This window comes from Cucumis melo, chromosome 5 (genome assembly GCF_025177605.1).
Source record: "Cucumis melo cultivar AY chromosome 5, USDA_Cmelo_AY_1.0, whole genome shotgun sequence".
Classification (NCBI taxonomy): Eukaryota; Viridiplantae; Streptophyta; class Magnoliopsida; order Cucurbitales; family Cucurbitaceae; genus Cucumis; species Cucumis melo.
The window spans coordinates 14451297-14470093 of record NC_066861.1 but is presented as its reverse complement, the minus strand read 5'-3'; the positions used below and the strand labels follow the sequence as shown (position 1 = coordinate 14470093).

The 18797-nt window shown below is 31.2% G+C and overlaps 1 protein-coding gene across 1 annotated transcript; it reads right to left on the bottom strand.

Moving 5' to 3' along the window:
* Positions 1–13013: 13013 nt before the first annotated feature.
* On the bottom strand, positions 13014–15048 carry LOC103485793 (expansin-A15). Its single transcript, XM_008443492.3, has 3 exons — positions 14866–15048; positions 14432–14744; positions 13014–13566 (listed from the first exon to the last, which is right to left on the bottom strand). The coding sequence occupies exons 1-3, from the start codon at positions 14978–14980 to the stop codon at positions 13260–13262; spliced, it is 735 nt and encodes a 244-aa protein (XP_008441714.2). The 5' UTR covers positions 14981–15048; the 3' UTR covers positions 13014–13259.
* Between the last annotated feature and the right edge of the window lie 3749 nt (positions 15049–18797).

Sequence of the window (18797 nt, the reverse complement as noted above, 5' to 3'; positions counted from 1 at the left end):
ACTACTAGCTTCATGTTTAGAAGTATGAGACTATGTATGCTCCAATTTTTCATGTTAAGAATTAGACAGTACGATGCCTGAAATAAATGTTAGTATGATGCAACTGACGATATGGTTATACTATAGCCTGTTATGTGTGGCAAGAGCTGTTATGGCTATACGACGAATGTCGAGACGGAGAGTGTAGAGACGATTTATGTGATATGTTATATGCTGATGCCATGTGTATGTATACTGCAATTAGGGTACCTGTTAGCTTAATCTGTTAGAGTCGTACCTGCATGGGTGTCCTTCGGGATCACCACCTATTGAGGACTGTGTGGTTTGACGGGACACCAGTCTAGCATGGATATAGATATGACTCGAGTGACTCGACGGGGTCCTCGCATCCCGACTGTCCTAGGTGTCCCCCGGGGCACCGAAGACCAGAGTTACGTTCCTACGGGAGCGCATGTTGCACGTGTTCGGGAACGTGCCAGAAATTGGGTACCAGTTACAGGACTCTGACAGGAAGTTAACAGGCACCTAGTGGGACTAGTAGTGGGTCCCTTACTGAGTATTTTATACTCACTCTCTTCATTTTATATTTTCAGGTAGAGGACGAGGCAAGGGCAAGGGCAAGCTGGCGAGCGACCCGAAGTGACCGTGGAGGGCCATAGGGGCTACTGCTTCCGCTTATCCTTATTTTAGACTTTCGTATTTGAGTTTGAGTACTTTTCATTACTTATCATCTTTTTATGTAGATAGGGCCCGAGTAGGACTTTAGAACGCATTACACCTTTTTGCATACTACCTTGTTTAAATTTTCATAAATAAAATTTCTTAAACGTTACGCGTTTTAAATAAATTTTATGACTTAAACCACTTGTTCTATATTTAGTAATGACTTCGATTCAGTATAAGGAGTTGGGTCGTTACAAACATCAACTTATTCATCTTCTCAAGCGAACCCCAATACTTATCAAACTTTGCTTTCATATTCATAGCCATCAAACTAAGAACAGAATTGTTGTTGTTGCTCCATTTTTTCAAAACAAATTGAATTTTGTTAATCTCCTTGTAACCAACATTAGAAGTCACATATGAAGATCCACTTACTTTTGTAGTGGTTTCATAAAATCCTTTCAAAAACTTTATAAACACACTTACCGCCAACCAATCAGACTCACTTGGGGGCCCCAATCTCTTATTTCCACGATCATCTTCCTCAAAATACTCTACAAAATCTGAGTCCTCTTTCTCTTCCTCTAAAATTTTGAAAGCTTTTTCAAATTTAATTGCATGTTCAAGCATTAAATATGTAGAATTCCATCTAGTAGCTACATCTAAACAAACAAGAGCCTTACACTGAATTTTTTCTTGCTTCACACATGCTTTAAATTTTTCCATTCTCTTAGGTGATGATCGTACATATCTCACAGCATTACGAACACTAGCAATAGAATCATTCATATCTTTCAATCCATCATTTACAATAAGATTAATTATATGAGCACAACACCTCATATGCAATAGCTCTCCATCTAAAACAATGGATTTCCAACTTTTAAGTCTTCTCTTAACATATGAAATAGCCACATCGTTAGAACTTGCATTATCAACAGTGATTGTGAAGATTTTATCAATCCCCCACTCCAACAAACAACTTTCGATTGCCCTCCCTATAGTCTCCCCTTTATGATTAGCAACTTGACAAAAACTCAAAATCTTCTTATGTAAAACCGATTCATAATCAATGAAATGTGCCGTGATGACCATGTAGTTCACATTTTGTAGTGAAGTCCAAGTGTCTGTAGTAAGACAAATTCTTTGAGAGCCTTTAAGTAAAAATGATTTCAATTTTTTCTTCTCTTCAAGATATAGTTGATATATATCTCTAGCTATTGTTACTCTCGATGGAACATCAAACTTAGGACATGCAATACTACAAAAGTGTCTAAAACCCTCAGTCTCAACAAATCTGAATGACAACTCATTCATAATTATCATCTTAGCACATGCTAGTCTACATACTGATTGGCTAAACAATGTAGTCACAAAATTACTAGCATTGGCCCCCTTCCCATCATTTTTAGGTACAAGAGTTAAGGTGGTTTGTCCTTTATTTTCTTCTCTGTACGGGTACTTTTTACATTGATTTCTTAAATGCTTCCACAAAGTGCTAGTTCCACAACTATTACTATCACATGCATAATCCTTGCTACAATAGTTACACTTGCACCTAGCTCCGTCTTTAGCACTTGCTTCCATTTTTGTGAAATGATCCCACACGGAAGAAGTTTGTTTATTAGGTCTCTTTCTTTTAGACTTGGGAGGTAGAGGTGGTACATGTTGTGTAGTTTGGCTTGTATTAGGAGGGGGAGGAGGAAGGGGAGAAGGCATTTCATTGTTACCAGTAGCACTCGCATTCTCACTACTGCTATCCATCTATATAAAAATAAATGAAATCAGCATCTAATTAACATTCTAATTAAACTTCTAACACCCACATACACATTAACTTTCAATACCAATTAAACTTTAAACATCAACATACACCAATTAAATATACATATGTAATTCCAACACCAACATACAATGAAAAGAAAGTGTTAACCATCAAAATATTTAACTTACCGTAAAGTTAGACAAGGGTGATTTCGTAGTATTTGAAACCGTGTCCGTGGTGACGAGTTTTAAAGAAACCCAAATATTAAAGACACTGTTAAAAGAAAGTGAAAAAAAATAGTATTAACGGATCAATCAAATATTAAAGACAAAGTTCCTAATTTAGGGACCAAAATGACTAAGATACACAATAATCAATATAACCATGGACCAAAATAACTCCTCAAATTTATATAAGCATTAGAACTTAAAACTTACATGATTGTATAACTATCCAACTAAAGTCGTAATTTTTAGATGAATTTATAATGACACACAACCTTTTGGCACCTCTCCAATTGATAAAACACAGTACTTTAGTTAATTTAAAAATGATAAAACACAGTACTTTAGTTAATGACACTCAACTCTGAAATCTACTTCTATTAACTAAAAATAAATCAAACAATTAACTTCATATGAAAAACCATGATACTTCTCAAAATTTGATATTCAACATATGAACTATAGGAGGGGCAGCAGAGTGAGAGACAGTAGTGTTTAAGAACATATTAATTTGTAAAACCTGACTGTTAGCAAGCAAATATTATTTCTGTTTTGCATTCTACTTATATATACAAATGGCCGTAATTCTGATCTTAAAAAAGTCAAAAGTGCTCAAATATGAATAACTAAAAAGCATAACCAGAAAAAAAGGTGGGAAAAAAAGAGGTAAAATAATTAATGGTATATACTTTTGAGAGGGATATGAACAGATGGGAAAGTGGGTTCTCGCATAATAGAGCCCTTTGAAATATTGCTCAAAATCATTAATCTCCAGCAGTATTTTCCAAAGCAAAAAAAACAATTAGAAAAAAAATGAAAGTTAGGTCAGATGGGAACAATGAACAAACCTTGGACAAAACAAGATGAAGAACCAAGATGAAGAACCCAGAATGTGAAGTTGAATGTGCAGTCGAACTTGTGATTGGAACGTGTAAAGATCCTCGGAATGCAATCTAAATGGTGCCGTCGAACTTACGATGTAAATGTGCAAAGGCCGCCGGAATGTAAAGGTTGCCGAAATCTTATGGCCGAAGGGATTACGAAACGCCGAAGGGATTATGAAACAAAATGGGGATGGTCGAAGGGATTGAATGCGCTAAAAAAGGGGATGGGGCGAAACGAAATGGGAATGGAATGCTAAAATGAAAATGGAAATGTTAATTTAGGTTTTTTTTATATATATATACCCCTAAACCGGGTTGGGTTGGGTCAACCCGGCCCTTAATTTCCCAACCCGGTAACCCGGCCCATCTTTTTTTTTTTAAATTTTTAACCCAACCCAACCCAAAACATAATTTAACCCAACCCAACCCTTACGGTTTGGGTTGGGTAGTCCGGGTTGGTCGGGTTACGGTTTTTTTTGAACACCCCTAATGGTGATGACTAAGATTATTATGTTGATGATTGTTGATGCATGATATATTAATCACATGATTAAGGACGTTAAGATTAATATTCATGCCATGTTATGATGTTATGTTATGCTACATGCTATGGATAGGGTGTTCTGTTAACTTTGTCTATTAGAGTCGTACCTGCATAGGTGTCCTTCGGGATCACCACCAATTTAGGACTGCGTAGTCCGACGGAACCGCCAGTCTAGCATGGATATAGATATGATTCGAGTGATTCGACGGGATCCTCGCAGCTCGATTGTCTTAGTGTTTCCTCCGAGTTCGCTACAGACCAGTATGTCCTAGGTGCTCCCTCGGGACGCCGAAGACCAGATTCTGTTCCTACGAGAGCGCATGTTGCACGTGTTCGGGAATGTGCTAGTTATTGGGTACCTTTTTCAGGACTCTAAAAAGAAGTTAACAGACACCTAGCGGGACTAGTAGTGGGTCCCTTGCTGAGTGTATGTTTATACTCACTCTTTCTATGTTTAACATTTTAGGCGAAGGTAAAGGTAGAGGAAAGCTGGCGAGCGACAGAGAAGGATCCGTGACATGCCATATGGGGACTCAGTTTTGCTTCCGCGTTTATGTTTCAGTGTTTTAATATTCCGTTTTTAATAAAAATTTAGTCTTCCCTCGTTTCAAAAAAGTGTCTCTTGTCATTGTTTCTTTTTAGTAATGACCTCAGCTTAGTATAAAGAGTTAGGTCGTTACATCAAAATTTACTATGCATATTTAGAATCATCACAAATACATATTTATGCATATTTAGAATCACAACAACGTTTAACATCGTTTAGCATCATAATACCTTTCTTTTTTGGAATTTAGCATCACAAAGAAAAAGGAAGAAAGGAAGGAAGGAGAATATTATTTGTGTCATCATAAAGTAAAGAAAGAAGAAGAGAGAAAGACAAAAAAAAAGACCCGACAAAACTCGATTCGATCCAACCTGAGGTAGGTTGAGTCGGTTAATAAAAATCGTAAATTTTTGGGTCGGGTCGGTTTTGAAGACAACTCGACTTGACCTAGCCTAATTACACCCTTAACTGTTGCGTAGAGCATGGGCGACAAGGTGGTTGATGCACACATAATGCTGTGGGAAGCATGGTCGCATGCCAACCTCGCGCCTAGTTTGCCTCGCGTTTCATGGTCGCACTCCTTGCCCATTACGTGAATTCTTACACGTAGGGCATGACGCATGGCCTAGGCGTGGGGCTCACGTCACCTAGCCATATGTTGATCATGTTACTCGCATACTCTAAAGCCCATACTAACATCTTTTGCTTATCTTGCATGTCCAACTCGCCTCGCCTTCTCTGCACTCGTCTAACTCTCAACTTTGCCAAAAAATTCTTTTTCCATTTAGAACCTAAATTCAACATTGGTGGTCAATAACTTAAAATTTGTAACTACAAAGTTGTTTAGAATTGTCTTAAGTATCTTACTTCCAAATTTCAGCTTAATATTCTAAGTAATGCATTTTGTAGCCTTAAAAAACTTAACACTGCTCAATCTCACCCAAACAATGAGCTTTCATGCTTTAGCTTCGAAGTTGAACTTCTTCCTAAACTCTTTTTAGTCCGATAGTGCTATCTCAACAAATATTTTTGGACTTGATTAATTTAAGTAAATTTGCACGAGTATATTGAAAGCTTTGATCGTCCAAAGTTCCTATTTATACTAAACCTTGCATGCCTGACTTTTAACACCTCCTGGTTGCCGAGAAAACTAATTGTTTGCATGCCCTGCCACTTGAATTCCACCTCCATCTCTTGCTCAAAATGCCTAAAGCTTCTTTTTCTAGCATGACTACTCACATTCACATTTCCAAGCCTTGTTGCATACTCTCTCGTGAGGCCCTTGCCCACACCTTGTCTTGGCTGCATGAAGCAACTCACCTAGTACACCCTTCTCGCCTAGCCAAGCTTGCCAACCTAAACGCCTAGCATGACTCTCCTCGTCTAGCATGACTTTTCTTGCCTAGTGTGTGTCTTTGCCGCCTAATCTCTTATCCTTGGAGGTTTCCTTAACATAGTTTGCCACCTAATCCATCTTTAAAACACCTAACTCACTCGTGGCAACCTTCCTTATGTCTTTAAAGGTTATTTTGACCACTTTGGCCGTCTAGCCTTAGCTTAAAATGTAACCCTCCAAAAATTGAGATAATTTTGGAGTTAATTATCTTAATTTTGTTTAATTAGATTTAATTTATTGGTCGTTATTTTGAATTCATTTAATCATTTAATGAGAATTATTTGAATTTGTGAGAGTTGAAATTAATTAAATATTTGTTGGATGAATATTTAATTAATTAGAGGTTTTGGCATGTGGTGTTTGTTGAGTTTTTGATTAAAGGGTAAGTTAAGAGAATTAAGTAAAGTTGTGGATTTTTAGTGTTGTTGAAGTTGAATTAAATTAAATAATTATGGATATTATTTAATTAAATTGTAGAATGGAAAGTTTGTTGGAGATTTGATAATTATATGTATATGTGAAAAATATATATAATTATTATGTGAAAGGAAAAGAGATAATTGTATTTTGGAGAAAGATAAATAATTAATTATTGTGGAAGATAATTAATTATCTGCAGAAAGATAAATATTGATTCTAGAAAGAAATTGACATGATTGAGTAAATAAGGAAAGAGAAAAAATTGGATTTATTTAAAAGAAAATTGATAATTATATATTAAAATATAATTATTGGGAAAAAGGAATGTAATATCCCAAATTTTTATGGAGTTTTTATTAATTATGTTAAATTATTTGAGTGTTATATTAAGTATTGGAACTAAAATTTAATGGTTGAGTTTAAGATAATTCATGTTGAAATTTGCTGAGTGATTTGTTGGAAAAGATTTGATTGATTAAAAGAATAGAGGATTTAAGTTAATTGAGATTTTGGAGGGAAAAATTGATTTTGGTGGAATTGGATTTAATTGAGTATATATATATATATATGTATATATATATATATTTAATTAATAATTATTATTTATCTTTCTGTAGAATAATTAATTATCTTCCACAATAATTAATTATTTATCTTTCTCTAAAATAATTAATTTAAAATAATTAATTATTATTTATCTTTCTCCAAAATACAATTATCTTACTTTAAATAATTATATTTCAACAAATATAATTATCTTTTCCTTTCACATAATAATTATATATATATTTCTACATATAAATATAATTATGGAGTCTTTTCAAAAATATAAAAAAGTGGCAAAATATTTACACTCTATAGAACAATTCTAAAAACGAAAAAAGCCTAGAGGCCCACCGTGTAAAATACCAAAAATGCCGCGTCAACCACACTGTCAATAACGTGCGTGTAATATATTTGCGATCATTTAGATTTGGTTATTGTTTGATACGCGATCATTTAGATATGACTACAATTTATACGCGATTATTTATATATGGTTAAATATATACGCGATCGTTTAGATATGGTTCAATATATACACGATCGTTTAGATATGGCTACAACGCGATAGTTTAGATATGATTATAATTTATACACGATCATTTAGATATGACTACAATTTATATACAATCGTTTAGATATGGCTACAATTTATCTTTTCAATTCCATCGTTTAATTTTGTTACACGATCGTTTTGATTTATGGATCTAAATCTAAATGATTTTTTTTTAAATTTGGTACACGATTTTTTTAATTCTTTTGGTACACGATTTTTTTAATTCTTTTGGTACACGATCGTTTAGATTTATTTACACGATCATTTACTTTTTTTACACTATCGTTTACATTTGGTTACTTCAATCTAGATGATTTTTTTTCAAGATTTTTTATACACGATTTTTTATTTTTTTTACGCAATCGTTTACATTTGATTACTCCAATCTAAATGATTTTTTTGCAATATTCTTTATACGCAATCTTTTATTTTTTTTACACGATCGTTTACATTTGGCTACTCTAATCTAAATAATTTTTTTTCAAGATTCTTTATACACGATCTTTTAGATTTTTTCATTTTGTTGTACATAGTCTTATACACAGTCGTTAAGATTTGGTTACCCAAATGTAAATGCATAAAAAAAAAAAAAGAAAAAAGACGATGGAACGAAATTGCAACGAAAAAAAGAAGAGGAAAAGTAGAAAGGCAATGGAAAGAAATCGAAGCGAAAAAAGCGAAGAGGAAAAGAAGAAAAACGATGGAAAGATTAAACGACATAAATAAAGAATCGAAAAATAAGAAAGATGATGGAAAGAAATCGCAGAAAAGAAAAAGAGAAAAGAAGAAAGACGAAATCGTAGGGGAACACGGGGAAGACGAAATAACAGGAGGAAGACGAATCGCGAGGAAGAAAAGAAAGATGGAAGAGCAAACCTGGAATATTTAAAAAATGACTAACTTTATGGGCTTTGTTACACGGGCCGTAAATAGTTTACAGTTTTGTTACATTTATGTAAGTTTCCCTATAATTATCAAATCTCCAACAAACTTTTCACCCTACAATTTAATTAAATAACATCCATAATTATTTAATTTAATTCAACTTCAACGACACTAAAAATCCACAACTTTACTTAATCATCTTAACCTACCATTTAATCAAAAACTCAACAAATACCACATGTCAAAACCTATAATTAATTAAATATTCATCAAACAAATATTTAATTAATTTCAATTCTAACAAACTCAAATAATTCATATTAAATGAATTCAAAATAACGCCCAATAAATTAAATCTAATTATACAAAATGAGGATAATAACTCCAAAATTATCTCAATTTTTAGGGCGTTACAATCTTTCCTCTAAGAAACTTTCATCTTAGAAAGTTCTAATCTTTGAACAACTTGGGATTCTGGGCTCTCATGTCTTAATTAATAACAATTTCTACCAAACTCCATAATCTTTAATTAAATATACACACCCATGTATATATATTTAATTAATCCAACACAAAACAACCGAATAAATTCCTTAACTTCGAATTTTAATTAATCTAACACCAAACAAATTCCATAACTTCCAATTCCACTTCATGTAATACTCATAATAAGTTTCTTAAATTTATGGGGTGTTACACAAAATGCCTAACACCAATATTTAATCAAAATTTCTTCCTTAAAGTCCAGTTTTGGCTATGATGACACACAAACCATGTCACTTGTGTAACAACCAACTTTTACTAAAGTTTCCTTCCAATTTTTCTACTAACTTAAAACAAACTTTGACTTTCATTTCATCCACTATAACTCTGGAAAGACTTGGGGTGCTTAGGTTCAGGGCTTAATTCCTTCTTAGCGTCAGGACACTGCCTACTAGTGTTGCGACGATACGAGCATTCCGATCTTTATATTTTGACGTTCGAGACCTCAAATGGGAAGGATACTTTGACATTAATTCCCTCTGGCCTAAACATGAAAATACACAAAGAAGAAAGGGAGGGGAAGATCGTGAGCTTTAGTTCATCATTAGAGGCTTCCTCAGATGAGAGATCAAGGCAAAGACAAAAAAATCATCAATGCTTTCAAAAGAGTGGAGATCGGAGTAGACCATGGATTTGTAGTTGGATTGGACGATGAGAGTCACAAATTTGAGCAAACTTGATCTTTCTCTTTTATTTTCATACTTCTATTGTTTATTTCATGAACGATCTATATTTGTGTTGTAATCATGGGCATGCATTTGTGTTGTAGAACTTTATGATTTTGTTATGAATTCATGGTTCTTAGATTATTCAATCTGTGCACACTCATTTTAGTGTATTCATACTTCATGCTTTTGAACCGAGTGCATTTGTTCGAATGATGAATGTTTAATACATAAGCTCGAAAAAAATTATATTATATTAGATCTAATGTGTTAAACCGTTAATTGAAATACGTGAGAATGTTATGGAAATCAACCGAGATTGATTATGAAGAAGCTTAATGCAATGTTAATTGCTGTAATTACTAGAGTAAACCTTTCATTGGTTTGCATTAGGAAGGAGGAGACCTAAGAGTGAGATTCTAAACATTAGAACTTCTAGATCTATGTTGTGTGTAAATTGATCTAAGGTCCAAATCAACTTCATAAGTCTAGAACAAGTCTGTAACGACCCAACTCTTTATACTAAGCTGAGGTCGTTACTAAAAAGAAACAATGACAAGAGACACTTTTTGAAACGAGGGAAGAATAAATTTTTCATTAAAAACGGAATATTAAAACACTGAAACATAAACGCGGAAGCAAAATTGAGTCCCCATATGGCATGTCACGGGTCCTTCTCTGTCGCTCGCCAGCTTTCCTCTACCTTTACCTTCGCCTGAAATGTTAAACATAGAAAGAGTGAGTATAAACATATACTCAGTAAGGGACCTACTACTAGTCCCGCTAGGTGTCTGTTAACTTCCCATTAGAGTCCTGAAAATGGTACCCAATCTCTGGCACGTTCCCAAACACGTGCAACATGCGCTCCCGTAGGAACGAAAATCTGGTCTTCGGTGTCCCGAGGGAGCACCTAGGACATGCTGGTCTGTAGTGAACCCGGGGGTAACACTAAGACAATCGGGATGCGAGGACCCCGTCGAATCACTCGAATCATATCTATATCCATGCTAGACTGGCGTCCCGTCGGACCACACAGTCCTAAATAGGTGGTGATCCCGAAAGACACCCATGCAGGTACGACTCTAATAGACAAAGTTAACAGAACACCCTATCCATAGCATGTAGCATAACATAACATCATAACATGCATGAGTATTAATCTTAACATCCTTAGTCATGTGATTAATATATCATGCATTAACAATCATCAACAGTCATCAACAACATACTACCGGTCATTAACATAACATCAGTCATCATCATCAATCATCAACATAATAATCTCAGTCATCATCATCAACATCAATACAATGACAGTCATTATCAATAGCATCAAGTTATGCATTTTAGCTACCATCAATGCATAATCATAATTACATGCGGTCTCTTGAATTCAGTTCGAAGGTCTAGTAGGAGAATCTTTTACCTGAAGATTTTAGCCAAACAAAGGTACTCCCTAGTTGACAGTAAAATTCTCCAATTAACTTGATCCTAATCATAAAAGGAACACTTAGTATCTTAATTAATGAAATTAGCAATTGGCTAACATCCAAAAATCCTCCCAAATTAATTAACTTTCTAAAAATTGGGGTTGAAACCAATTCAACCTTGATTGGGAAAAATCCAAGATTTAGATCTTAAAAAGTTTAGCCAATTGAACCTTTAAAGAAACCTCAAATAGATCCAAAATTAAATTAATAAAATATTAATTTAATTTTATTTGCTTACCAAGGTTACTCAAATGGAGGTCGAAAAATCCTCTTAATTCATCACTTTAAATCCTCAAGCTTCTAAAGAGACCAATCTTAACTTTAACTGAGGCGGCGACAGCAGAGGGTTATGTTAGAGAAGAAGATAAAGAACCTTTTTCTTTTTCCTTTAATTCCATCTTAAGCATTCCAATGCTATTTATAGACCCAAATAATAACAATAATAATAATAATAATTATTATTTCCTTTTCCTTTTCCTTTTAGGATATATATATATATATATATATATATATATATATATATATATATATATATATATATATATAATACCAAAAAAATATACATATATCTTTATTCCCATTATCTTTCCTAAATAAATGCCTTAATCTTAGGCATTTATAACCATTAGTAATAATAATAATACTTCTTTATTATTATTATTTTTCTCTCACCAAAATCTACAATAAATATATATTTATTTAAACCATTATTCTCTCTTATAAATATATATCTTTTTCGTCTAATCAAAACCAATCATCTCTCTTCATGAATTATTTTCTTTTCCAAATAAATATAATTATATTCCATAATATAATTAACTACACTTTTCCAAATTATTAATTAAATATATATATCCATATATATATACTCAATTAATTACAATTCCACCAAAACTAACTTTTCCCTCCAAAATCTCAAATTAATTGAGGATTTAAGTTAATTAATTTAATCAATCAAATCTTTTCCAATAAATCACTTATAACTTCCGACATGAATTAGCTTAACTCAACCATAACAACTTCACTTCATAAACAATATTTATCTTCCTACATAATAATTAATTATCTTCCACAATAACTAATTATTATTTATCTTTCTTCAAAACAATTAATTATCTTCCACAATAATTAATTATTGTTTATCTTTCTCCAAAGTAATTAATTATCCTTTTACAAATAATTATATTTTCCCAAAATATAATTATTTTACTTTTTCTCCTTTAATAAATATCCTTTCCCCAAAATACAACTATCTTTTCCTTAAATAATTATATTTCAACAAATATAATTATCTTTTTCATTAACATAATAATTATATATATATTTCCACATATACTTATAATTATCAAATCTCCAACAAACTTTTCACCCGACAATTTAATTAAATAACAGCCATAATTATTTAATTAAATTCAAGTTCAACAACACTAAAAATCCACAACTTTACTTAATCCTCTTAACCTACCATTTAATCTAAAAACTCAACAACTCCACATGCCAAAACCTTTAATTAATTAAATATTCATCCAAGAAATATTTAATTGATTTCAATTCCCACCTAAATCAAATAATTCTCATTAAATGGATTAAAAATAACGCCCAAGAATTAAATCTAATTAAACAAAATTAAGATAATTAACTCCAAAATTATCTAAATTTTTGGGGCGTTACAAAGTCTTACTTTGAATCTTAATCTCTTGTCACTGTAGGCATTTTTATTTTTCTTTTTATAATAGATTTATTGATTTCTAGTTTAGATTTATTTATCTATTCTTTGAACTCTCCTAAATTAAAAGTAGATATATTTCTAAATATTTGAAAGATAATCAATCCTAGTTTTTGTAGATCAACTCGTGCTTGCCACTAATTTTACTATGTCTATGTACTATTAAAGTTAAATTTCGATATTTATAAAAATTTTTAACCAATTGTTTATGGAATGAATGACACCGTAAATAATTGTCGAAAGAGGAGAAGGCGGGAGTTTTGCCTCCAAGATCCAACATAAGAAACACATTCACACATTTGAGAGGCGGGTGGTAAGGAGTCCACCTCAGCCCACTTGTCTCATTTCCAAGGCGGACAAACAGACAAAAAAGGCCTTTGAAATTAAAACATGGGCATTGGTGGTTGTTCACCGAAATTGGGAACCGATGAAGGTCTGGCCAAAGGACCAACCAGCAGGAACCACATTCTTGGAAACAAGAGTACGGCCGTCGCTAGTAGTGAGCTTGAAAGAGAGGGGCTGGGCATCTAAATAGGTATGGCTTTGCCAGTTCTGACCCCAATTTCTGGACATTGGTTGCCACCCACTGCTAGAGCCTCTTACGGACACAGCATGAACATCCCCTACGCCTCCCACGTTGGTTATTAACACTAAGTTGAAGTATGAATGGCCGTTTATTGTGAACCGTACTCCTCCCTTCCTCTTACATGGAGCCCTGTAACATTAAAACGAAAAAGTCCAAACTTAAATCTCCATTTGTGCGTGTTATCTTTGTGCAAGAGTCATGCTGTATCACTCTAATTTTATCCAAGGAACTCAAACTCAAATCTAAAATATATAAAAAAAAAAAAAAAAACTCATATTTGTACATCATACTCTAATAATAATATTCTTAAAAAACATGTGGTTTGACACGACACGTATTTAATGATATTTGTTTAATGTCAAACTTTCCCTGTTTATTTATGGGCTACATTGTAAAGAAAAAAATCGGAATGCTTTCATCTCACATATGTTTATTGATCTCTTCACCACTAAAGATAGTGTAATTATAATTGGTTGAAATTTTAGGAATAATAACTAAGTATATAACAACATTTTTAAAAATATTGCAAATATACAAGGTTTATGAGTGATAGACTTCTATTACTGATAGACTTTTATAATCTATACCAATATCTGCAATATAGTCTATCACTTCTAATAGGATTGATAGGTTTTAACAGATTTTGTTATATTTGCAATTTTTAAAAAAATGTTGTTATATTCTTAATTGTTTTGAATCCAAGGGTTACATTTACAACTATCCCAAAAATAAAATAACCAAATACTGTTTTAAGAAAATTATTTAAAAATATAAAATTAAAAAACAAAATAATTTTAAGTGAATAAATAAATAATTTTAAACCTGTACTTACCCTAAAATCAAAAGAAATTGTTGTAGATAGACAAAAAAAATTATTGAAAAAAACTAGAAAATATAATAAAATGTAATTATATTTATAAATATTTTAGTTGATTTAAATATTGGTATAAAATAACCGTTGTTGAACAAACATACATTATCCAAGACAATGTACCTGCGATAGAGGACGGGGACGATACCGGCGTGGTATTGGGCAATACGGAGAAAAACAGACTGGGAAAGATCAAAGTGGTGGAGAGGAGGGTTACACCAACCACCGGCGTTATTAGGAAGAGCATTATTAGGGGGACAGAAGTTAGTGGCAGTGACCAAAACAGAGCCAGGTAGGCACCATTTAGGATCGTTAACGCACTTAATCTCATAACAACTCCCACAACTCAACCCATTGTTGAAAAGTGCAGTGCTAATTGCCGCAGTGTTGCTCCCGTATCCTTCACCGTAAAGATTCCCATACCCACAAGCTCCACCTGATATGAATGAATGAATTAATTAATTAATTAAAACCCACTAGCTAGTATACTTATATATGTAAATATATACTTGTTAATTAATTAATCTCATCGATTCAAATTAAATTAAATTACTTACCCATTGTGCCGGAAGCATCGCTGCCGCCGTAGAAGGTGGCGTGAGCGTTAATCCAGGCGGCGGCGGAGGAGAGGAGTGAGAGAAAGGGAACTAAAAACAGGAAATGAAGCTTCATTCCCTTTTCTTCTTTTTGGCGAAAGGAGGAATTTGGGATTTAGATTTTAGAGGTAGGCAGGGGAAATGGGAGAGTCGGAAGCCTAATATAGTGGGGAGACCTCAACATTTCTAACTTAATTAATTCTACTTTACAAGACCTTCGTATCCACTTTTTTATTATTTGACAACAAATTTTTTCTAGTTTTTTTCAATTATTGACCACCTATTATTAGATTACAAGTTATTATATGTTCTTTTTCTTTCTCATCGTATCTTCTCACCATCTGTATTTCAAAATTTCATATATATATATATATATATATATATATATATATACAACATTATTTATGTATATTCTTTTTTTACATATTGATTATAGATATAAATTATAAATTTATATGGAAGATACTTTTAATCCGATACACTTAGGTCATGTCCAACTTACCTTTGGAGTTTTGTTTTCTTATTAAAACTGTTGGACAGCTCGGATCTCGATTGCATTCGACTTTACTACGAGTGTGTGGTGGGCTAAACTATGACCCACGTTTACCTATTCTAGTCATGAGATGCTTTGTGTTTAACAATATCTAATGATATGCTTATTGTCTATTATCTTTTGTTCTAATATTTTGAATTAAAATATGATTTCAAGAATAGTTGATCAACAATATTTTATACGTAAACTAAATACTTAATTTTGGAGTTTCTATGATCGAACCAACGAAAAGAAAGATGCACATCGTTGGTGTAGGTTTTAACCCTTAATTCTTTTTAAGCATTTCTTAATCTTATATTCATGTTCTTGGGATCCTTCTTATTCAAATGTTATATAGGATAATTTATGTCCCCTCCTAAAGTCAGGGCATTACACTATTACATTATTATTTTAAGAAAAAATGATTTTGACCATCTTAAGAAAAAACAAATTACTCTCACACACACCCTTAATCTCTATATTTTTAAATTTGTATCTAACAATTTAAGATCTAAATTTGAATATAGAATAATTCGTAACAACTTAACCCATATTGAAAAGATATTTGCATGATTTAATTAATTTTCTTACTCACCTAGATTAATTAGAATTGTTTTCAAATTTAATAAAATGAACTAGAATATTCACAAAATATAACAACATTTAAAAAATTGTTCTACCAGGTACAGATTTTGAAATTTTATTTTACTTGTAAATATTTTTAACAGTTTTATCATTTATAATAATTTTCTAATTTAATAAGACGACAGGTAATAATTTTGTACGAGCTATAAACACTTAGTTGTTACCTAATAAAATTTGACTATATTTAATTTTGTTGAAACTTTTATAATAAAGATTTAAATCATATCAAATTGTCAAATGTAGAGTAATCATTATTTATTAAAGTTTAAAGATTGAATTATGATGAGTTTGAATGTACGGAATAAATCAAGTTCACTATGGACTAAATGATTATTCTCATGTTTTCACATATATGTTTCCTAACTAATTCATCAATTTGAAATTTTCTTTAACTGTTCAAAATGTATTTAATAGCTTATTTACAATAATAATATTTATATTACACTTCTTACTTCTTACTTATTACTTATTTTTTCTTTTTAATAAATTAAAAAAAATTGTGTGATTATAACACAATTCTTTTAAATAAATTTTAAAAAAATGTGTGACTAGAATAAAAATGCATCTAATTAGAATTCATTCTAAGTGTTACGTTGCTCATTTTATTTATTAATTAGCTACAAAACAAGTTGTCAAAATTAGGTACAACTCATTATAGTAATTGACATGTACCAACATCTCAATAGATTCGAAGGTCAAAAACAAAGTCATTGAGGTGTATGGTCAAAGTGAATAATATTATAACATTAGAAATAGGTAGATGTTTTGTGGTTCTTATCATTTTCATCTCTATATATTTGTTATACTAAATATATCATCAAATTGGTTGTAATTAACTCTCCCCTAAATAATATTAGATATTGAAGGTAAAACTAATCTAAATTAATTTTTAGCAGTTTATAAACTATAAAATTTGTATGTGTAATATCGATATATTATTTTATGATACATTGTATGATATAAATTTTAATTAAACAAAAATTGATTAAGTTTATAACATGAATTTCTATACTTATTAATGTTTTTATCTTTTTCTTATTTAATATAACTCTACATTTTAAAGCCTTAAATTCAAAATATAGTTATAATAAAAATATATAAAGAAATTATCTAACCAAATGCATATTCGCTTTGGTTGTTGAATTTGTCGTCGAATTTGAAAACATAAAATAAATTTTAGATGGTCTCTCAAACAAATTTGATATCTATTATTATTTAGTGAAAGTTAAAATAGGAGAGAGAAAATAACTTATACATAAAATTTTTAAATATATATAAAATTCAATCCTTGAAAGCTTTATATATATAAATATGTGTGTATAGTTTTTAGAACTTTTTCAAGCTATAGTACTTAGGTTAGACACCAAAATATGTAAAAACTATAAATTATAATCATGTAGATCAATATTATATTGATCAAACAATTTAACAAAAGAAGATAGTGCAAATGCCTAGTACTGACTACAATGATATACTTTCCTTCGTTATTGAACAAATCATTTACTGATTTATTATTTTTCTTTCGTGAACTCGATTCAATTTAATTTTTAAAAGGTATATTTTGAGACAAATAGTATGTCTTTTATTATTATTTATTTTTCCTCTCTTAAAAGTCATGGGTATATGCTAATAATGAAAAGAAATACGTCCAAATATTATGATTTGATGAGAAATGATTGAATATTATATATTGAAATTAAAATTGACTCATGTGGTGTGGATAATATGGTGTGAGATCATGAAATTGATTATAGAAGGGAGCAAGAAGATTAATTAGCTGGCAAGTTGGTTCAAGTTGCATGGCCAATTATTAGAAAATTAATTAAAGTTTATATTTTATATTTAAAAGATTAATAATAATAATATAAAAAGATCTTAGTCAGTACGTAATAATAACAATAATGATATGCATGCAGAAGATATATATTGAGATTTGGATTCAAAACTGTAGTGATTAAATATTGTTTAAACTGGGATTGTGGTGGAAACAACACCGTGATTTTCGAATCTATGTTTCTATTATTTGGCCAAACAGTAATTACATGCATCACTGAGGCTTCAAATATCCATCTTTGTAGGAATACACAGATGTTTTAGTTTTATAAAAATGTCCGATGAATTACGAAACTTGATGAAAATTGTTATAATTAATTTACGAACCATTCTGCATGGAATTAATTAGATTATAATTAACCATTTTTACCTGCAATTTCTATAAAGCAACCCAACATTTATATATATGTATAATGTTTGACATTGCATGGACGAGCATAAATTTAAAAAAGAACTGAAAAACAATTGCAAAATAGTACAAAATTTAGGAATATTTGAGGTATAATGATAGTGAAATTTGTGAAAGTTTTTAATGTTAAAAGGAAAAAGTATGGACATGATCAATTCAATTTTCTCGGATGAAATAAATGTGAAAATTTTATGAAGAAATTTAATGTTAAAATTAAATAAATATAGGTTATCTTTTAGGAGCATTTTTTAAATTAACAAAATAAATTAAAATATTTACAAGTTATAATAAAATTTTGGATTCTATCAATAATAGAAACTTATAGGCTAACTTATAGGCTTCTATCACTAGAAGTATATCAGCGTAGAATTTGAAATACTGATATATATTATAAAGTATTTTGTCAAATTTTCTATTTTTGACCATTTTTCTATCTTTTATGGTATTTCAAATTCAATTTCTTTAGATCGTGGA